The sequence below is a fragment of the Aquarana catesbeiana genome, linkage group LG01 (genome assembly GCF_042186555.1).
Source record: "Aquarana catesbeiana isolate 2022-GZ linkage group LG01, ASM4218655v1, whole genome shotgun sequence".
NCBI lineage: Eukaryota > Metazoa > Chordata > Amphibia > Anura > Ranidae > Aquarana > Aquarana catesbeiana.
In genome coordinates, this window is record NC_133324.1 from 324675306 (window position 1) to 324682937 (window position 7632).

General features: G+C 40.7%; 1 protein-coding gene across 2 annotated transcripts in view; it reads left to right on the forward strand.

The window, feature by feature from the left end:
- NF2 (NF2, moesin-ezrin-radixin like (MERLIN) tumor suppressor) overlaps positions 1-6914 on the forward strand; it is a 156404-nt gene extending 149490 nt beyond the window's left edge. For both annotated transcript variants that reach the window (XM_073630703.1, XM_073630693.1), the window contains one exon: positions 3875-6914. Coding sequence is in view for 1 of the 2 variants with exons in the window: in XM_073630693.1 (XP_073486794.1) it covers positions 3875-3925 (51 nt within the window). In the remaining variant the exon portion in view is untranslated. The remainder of the gene's footprint in view (positions 1-3874) is intronic.
- Positions 6915-7632: the final 718 nt, after the last annotated feature.

A 7632-nucleotide genomic window follows, 5' to 3' on the forward strand; every position in this document is an offset into this window, starting at 1 on the left:
CATTGCTATACCCTGTGAGCATCATTTATTTTTCAGATTTTACCAGGCAGGTTTTCTTGTGGGACCATTCACACTATAACCTTTTCCAATATGTTCCTGGTTTGAAGAAAGGTTCTCTTGTAGGACATCTTTCATTTGACATAAGTAAAATGCATTATTACCAAGTCACATTTCTTTAGGCCAGTGCTGAAAACGCAACCATGTTTACGGTAGTACTAACAATAGCATGTTGTATTTTTCATGTGGCTTCCTATGCATGAAACACACGGTAAAGGGTAAAGATGTAATTGGTGCTTAAAGATACTCTGTCGCTAGATCATTCACTGCAACAAAAACCTTTCCATAAGATTATACTGTATGTGCCTTTAACATTTTATGTTGGTTATGTACATGTGTATTGTAAAAGCTTCCTATGTATAGACATCCAAAAGCCCAGAGACTACAGCTGGGTGCTGCCATCTTAGATTTGATGTCCGCATCCTGAGCAGACTCAGAGCTGTCAATCAAGTGACGCTGTGGTAGTCCTCCACTTCTGACCCAGGAGCTACATAAAATATTTATGCAGGGAGGGGCAGAGGAGTTAGTGTTACTAAACACAGAACCCTGCATTCACTATCTGGTCTCCCACAGTACACAGAACATGGAAACGCAATTATTTTAGTAAATCTACAGTATCTCACAAAAGTGAGTACACCCCTCACATTTTTGTAAATATTTTATATCTTTTCATATGACAGCATTGAAGAAATGACTTGCTACTATGTAAAGTAGGGAATGTACAGCTTGTATAACAGTGTAAATTTGCTGTTTCCTGAAAAAAAAAACTCCACACACAGCCATTAATGTCTAAACTGCTGGCAATAAAAGTGAGTACACCCCTAAGTGAAAATGTCCAAATTGGGCCCAAAGTATCAATATTTTGTGTGGCCACCATTATTTTCCAGCACTGCCTTAAAGTGGATGTAAACCCGAAATTTATTTACTTATTTTTTTTTATCATACTGTAGAGTATAAGATTTCCTATCATTTGAGCCCAGTCTTGCCACACAGAGTTAACCCATCTCTGAGCAATCGTCTTTTATTGTTCAGTGAGACAATTCTTGACAAAATGAGAAAAACTTTGTCAAATACTCCCCCTTGCTGTGAGTGACAAGTGATTTGCATCTCGTGCTTCAGCCTAAGAGACATGCAGTATTTTTACATTCCCTCCCCCACTCCTTTCTTCAGCAGCTCTGCAAGGATTGGCTGTTCCACACCTCACCATGATTTGGCATGCTGAAGTCATGTGGTTACTTTCCTGTCTTTTCACTGGATGTTAGAGATCATAGCAGAAGTTCAGTGTTAGAAATACACATATTGACAAGGGGCGTGTAGAGGTGGGCGGGGAGTCTACTGACACCCACCAAGCTCCAGACAACAGACCCACCCACAGAATCTGCAGTTTTTCAGCTCTCATAACAGACAGAGGGGAGACATTTGACAGGTAAAGATACATGCAGGAGGCATGTATAACCTTATAGATAACCCCTATGGCAGTAGTTTATAAAGGATGACATTGGGTTTACATCCACTTTAACCCTCTTGGGCATGTAGTTCACCAGAGCTTCACAGGTTGCCACTGAAGTCCTCTTCCACTCCTCCATGACAACATCACGGAGCTGGTGGCTGTTATAGACCTTGCACTCCTCCACCTTCCCTTTGAGGATGCCCCACAGATGCTCAATAGGGTTTAGGTCTGGAGACATGCTTGGCCAGTCCATCACCTTTACCCTCAGATTCTTTAGAAAGGCAGTGGTTGTCTTGGAGGTGTTTGGGGTCGCTACGTTGGAATACTGCCCTGTGGCCTAGTCTCCAAAGGGAGGGGATCATGCTCTGCTTCAGTATGTCACAGTACATGTTGGCATTCATGGTTCCCTCAATGAACTGTAGCTCCCCAGTGCTGGCAGCACTCATGCAGCCCCAGACCATGACACTCCCACCACCATGCTTGACTGTAGGCAAGACACGCTTGTCTTTGTACTCACCTGGTTGCCGCCATACATGCTTGACACCATCTGAACCAATTAAGTTTATCTTGGTCTCATCAGACCATAGGACAGGGTTCCAGTAATCCATGTCCTTAGTCTGCTTGTCTTCATCAAACTGTTTGCAGGCTTTTTTGTGCATCATCTTTAGAAAAGGCTTCCATCTGGGACGACAGCCATGCAGACCAGTTTGATGCAGTGTGCGGCGCATGGTCTGAGCACTGACAGGCTGACACTCCACCTCTTCAACTTTTGCAGCAGTGCTGGCAGCACTCATACGTCTTTTTCCCAAAGACAACCTCTGGATATGACGCTGAGCATATACACTCAACTTCTTTGGTCGACCATGGCGAGGCCTGTTTAGAGTGGAACCTGTCCTGTTAAACCGCTGCATGGTCTTGGCCACCATGCTGCAGCTCAGTTTCGGGGTCTTGGCAATCTTCTTATAGCCTAGGCCATCCTTATGTAGAGCAACAATTCTTTTTTTTTTTTTTTTTTTTTTTTTTAATAAGAGCCTCAGAGTTCTTTGCCATGAGGTGCCATGTTGAACTTCCAGTGACCAGTATGTGAGAGCGATAACACCAAATTTAACACACCTGCTCCCCATTCACACCTGAGACCTTGTAACACTAATGAGTCACATGGCACCAGGGAGGGGAAATCGCTAATTGGGCACAATTTAGACATTTTCACTTAGGGGTGTACTCACTTTTGTTGCCAGTGGTTTAGACATTAATGTCTGTGTGTTGCGTTATTTTGAGGGGCCAGCAAATTTACACTGTTATACAAGCTGTACACTCACTACTTTACATTTGTAGCAAAGTGTAATTTCTTCAGTGTTGTCACATGAAAAGAGATAATAAAATATTTACAAAAATGTGAGGGTAGTACTCCCTTTCGTGAGATACTGTAAACTGCTAAATACCTTTTTTCATCAGCAATATATAGCAGTCTTGTGACTTCTATCAATGTCTGGTTAAAGCTTGTTGGAGAAGTTTTCATTCTCCTCTGACTGTCCTATGAGGCTGCAGGACCCCTGATCCTCTGCCTGGACAGTGCTTATTTGCCCTGTGCTGATTCCATGCACCCCCCCCAAAAAACCAAAAAAACAAAACAAAAACTCTCTAGCAGTACACACCAAACTGAGCATGTGCACAGTGCCTCCTAGGGCTCTGTGCTATCAGCAGATAGATTGGGGACAGTAAATGAAGGGGAGGATCAGAGAAGACAGGATCAAACAATGCAGAGGATTAACCCCTTAGGTACCACAGTGAGTATAACCAGCATGCTTTACTGCATATACAGACTATTTTTACTCTTGTGGGTTTTTGTAACACTTTAAGCCAGTACAGACTGTAATTAGACGCTCCCAGAAGATGTGAGGGCTATCACATGTAAATAGGGCTTTTTGCTAACTGAATGACTAGTCCGTTTTTCTAGCAAGTTCTCAGACACATTGCAACTAAAAACATAATTACCATAAAAGAAAACAATAACAATATGCCTTTAAAATAGTTGATTTTTCTGTGCTTTTACCTGCACCCATTTAATTTGTTGACGGTCTCTTTAACCCAAAAGTCATTTATTGCTCTGCTCTTCAATCGAAGGGTCAGGAAAAACTCCACACCCAATTATATTTTTAGCCTGGAAAGTGCCTTTAATAGCAGCATATTTTCTAGGAGTTATTAGGATTGATGGCCTTCACACTTCATATACTGTACATACTGACCAAGTAAAATGGCTGTGAATCCTGTGTATCCTGAATATTTTTGTTTTAGCACTTGATGTTAGAATTCTGAAAAAAAACTAGCCATTTTTCTTATCTTTTACCACTGTTTCTTTCCCTACAGCTCACATTGCAGAGCACACAGTGCAGAGTGGCTTTCTTTGAAGAACTGTAATCCATTACCTGTCACTTGTAGGCATCCCAAACTCTCCATGGACATCAAGCGAGGGTCACAAACACAAAGCGGACACATCAATGCAAGCAACTGTGACAAGGGACAGCTATGAATATGGTTGAACTTTTTTTTTTTTAATCATCTTTATTCAAACCTGTGCTGTGTTCCTTTTGCCATATATAAACTTATCTCTCAGAGGTACAGCGTGATCTGATAACTACAATGTTTTTACTTGTAATATCTGGTTTGTGTGATGGGAGATGTATAGATGAAAGACATTTTTATGGCACCTGCAAAGCTATAAGGTTTATAAAGGTTTTTTTTTTTTTTTTTTTTTTGTACATCAAGAGGATGATTTTAGAAAGTGCCATTACATATAATCCTTTGCAAAACTTGGCTGAGACAGCAAGACACCTGGACATCAAAACAGCTATCAACAATTTTTTGCTGTTTTTTGTAATCGCCTTTTTACAACACACACACAGAGGATCTATGTGGCTCTTCGAGGACTCAACCATACTACCCTTCTTTTAGTATATCTGTAGTGCCGAACACCTGACAGTGTTATGGAAGTTGTCATCACTAAATAAGTGTTGGTACCAGTGGCATTTTGGTAGCTGTCAAATGGTAATTAGTTGCAATTATTAATAAGTTACAATAAGCCTGCATCTGCTGGAAGAAGTTATGTAACCTATACTTTGTTTACACATTTTAACCTTCTGAATACTTTTTCTGTTACTATAACAGAAAATATTACCTTTTGATGGATTATCTGCACCAAAGGTCTTAATAATTCTGGGGTTCAGACAATGTTCTTCAAAATGAAATCATGAGGATTCCTCCGTTAGTAGATGTGTAAAGCCCCTTACACATGGGGCAGGCTCCGTTGCAGTCTGCCTGCTCAGCGGGGCATCTGTCCGCTGATCCCTGCTGAGCAGGTGGATGACTGGTCTGTGTCCGCTCCACTCCACTTATGCAGAGCAGACACAGCCTGCTCTGCTCTATGGGTGGTCAGACGTAAATGGACCACCTGTCCATTCACACCCAACTGCCATCTGATCTGATCCGCCAGACGTCTGTTTTTAGTGGACAGAGTCAGATGTCGGCAGATGTCAACGGACATGTGTCCGTTGACACCCGGTGCTCCAAAAAGTGGACTAAAGAGTCCGATCGCATCTGTGCATGTGATAGGGCCCGAAGTTGTTTTTTTGGAGGGTTTTTTAGGATCTCTCCACACCCCACAATCTGTACGCTGTATTCACACTACATAAGGCAATTTTAGAAGAAAGGGATGCCAGCCCTGACACAAAGTTCAAGGGCCAGTTCACACCAGAAACTCACGTTCTGTGCATGTTTCTTGCACCGCGTTCAAAACGCATTGCAGTTACGATCTGCAGCGGGTGTCAGTGTTAACTTAATGACACCCCAAATGCAGGTCACAAATGCAGTGCATTGCCTGCACCAGATTATATGGTACAGTAGTACCGTGCAATCTGAATCCTGTGCGTTTTATAAAGCAGTGCATGCACTGCATTTGGTGCAGTCCAGCAGGATTTCTGCCCATTCAAATGAATGGGCTGAGATCTCACTGCACCCGGATCACTTGAGAATCGCACAGGAAACTGGGAACTTACTAATAAGAGAACTGCAATTTTAGACTTTTTATGTCCTATGATAAATATCAGGATCGGGTTTGAGATTCTTGATATTACATGGTCTTATTTTTACTTATTTAATTTATAGACAATCAAAAGGTAATGTTATTTTCAACATAATATTATGTGGAATTTTGTTAAAGACTGTAGTTAAACGTGGATGTAAATGTGATTATGGTTGACCCACTTTAATTTAGTTTTCTGTGGTGATTGGGTAGTGCTCTTTGAACATTTGACCATGAATAACCTCCTTTGATTGCACAGACATCTTCTGCTTCTTCCCAGGAGTAATGGTTTACCGGATTGCCATATGGGTGGGCTCCCAACTGACATTGAGAGGAGGAGGTGGATTTTCACAGGGGGCATAACTGCACATACCAGGTGCCTTACTTATTTTTTTTTTTTCTTTACCTGAAACTAAATTAATAGTATAGTTCTCATGTAAATATCATGTCCACTATTATGTTGGTCTCCACACCAGTCAACAGTTCCTAGTTTGACTATCTAGGACATGGAAACATTCTTGGTTTTGATGCACACTATTATTTTTTTTTGTAATGCATAATTTGTATTTTAAGTTTACAGTAACTGTTGATGTATTCTTATATTTAGCTTTACCTGTTCCTAGCTCCTGGACCAAGTGATCAGATGTAAGATGAAGCTGACCTTCACTACCTGTTACCTTTCATTGTGTCCTGGCTATAACTATTGATTCTTTTTATTTGCAAACTCCTGTTTATACGGCTTCATCTCTAGCTTTTACACACTTGGCATGAGAAGCATTTTCTAAATCTGTGACATTGCAAGTGAGGTGGGGGACTGAGGAGAGAAAGGAGGGAGTTGTTTGAAGAGAGGATGCTGCCTTGAAAACTGTACTGACCTAATTCAGTTTGCGCTGATGGATTTTAAAAATAAGACTGCAGTATTTTTATATGTATATTTTATATACGGTATATCCTATGTCTTCCTTCCAGTCTTAAGGTTATTGGACTGTGTTGGGAGTGTTTTCAGTATTGTTTTGTTAAAACAAAGTGTTGGTTTTAATAAAAAAAAAAAAAAAAAAAAATCTGTTTGATTTCATTAACTGATAAATAGAAATGGGTGCATGTAGAAAAAGTGTGTGTAACTAAGACCACACGAGGCTTTAGGCATAAGATATTGGAGATTTGAAGCGAGCATTCATGAAACGACTCAACCGGTAAGCTATCTAAAGTGCTGTTTATGTGAAAAACAAATTGGTTTCTGAATCAACACGTGAACATAAATATATTCCTCCACAACAAGATTGTACTATAATATGTAATTATTCTGCAATAAATTGCTTTAAATTTTCACATTTTGTATGTTTATTTAACCAACAACTCATAATATAGGCTTTGTTTAAAGATCCAGTACACCTAAATTACAAGTTTAGATATAAGAGGTGAGATTGACCTGAATGAATGTACAACTTCCATCTCTAACAGATGACTTTTAGCATTGTAGACTACAGCAGTGGTTCTCAACCCTGTCCTCAAGTACCCCCAGCAGGCCATGTTTTGGGAATTTCTCTTAGATAAAATAGCTGTCCAAAATACCAAGCCATTGGCTCTGATTTAAAGCACCTGTGCAAGATGAAGGAAAACCTGCAAACATGGCTTGTTGTGGGTACTTAAGGACAAGGTTGAGAACCACTGAACTACAGGACCCTTAGGCCAGCAGTAGACTGTTTGAATCTTGGCCGGCTCAGCAGGGACTGGCCGAGATTTGAACTATGTATGAACAGGCTGAATGTACCCAAATCGATCAATCTACTTGGGAGCAACCAGCCTACCGGATTTTACATGAGATTATCGGTAGCTACTAGCAATAATCACTTGTGTTCTCCCACCAGAAGAATACAATTGCTCGACAGGAGGGATTCCCCTTTCAGCACTGTCTGTGTTTATGGGGGAGTCAAGCAACTTGTGGTTGCAGGAAAGAAATTCGCTCACTCTATGGCCAGCTTTAGAATTAGCAATTTGATTGTAAGCTCAAAAGACCAGCAGGTATTCTACAACTGAATGTTTTTAT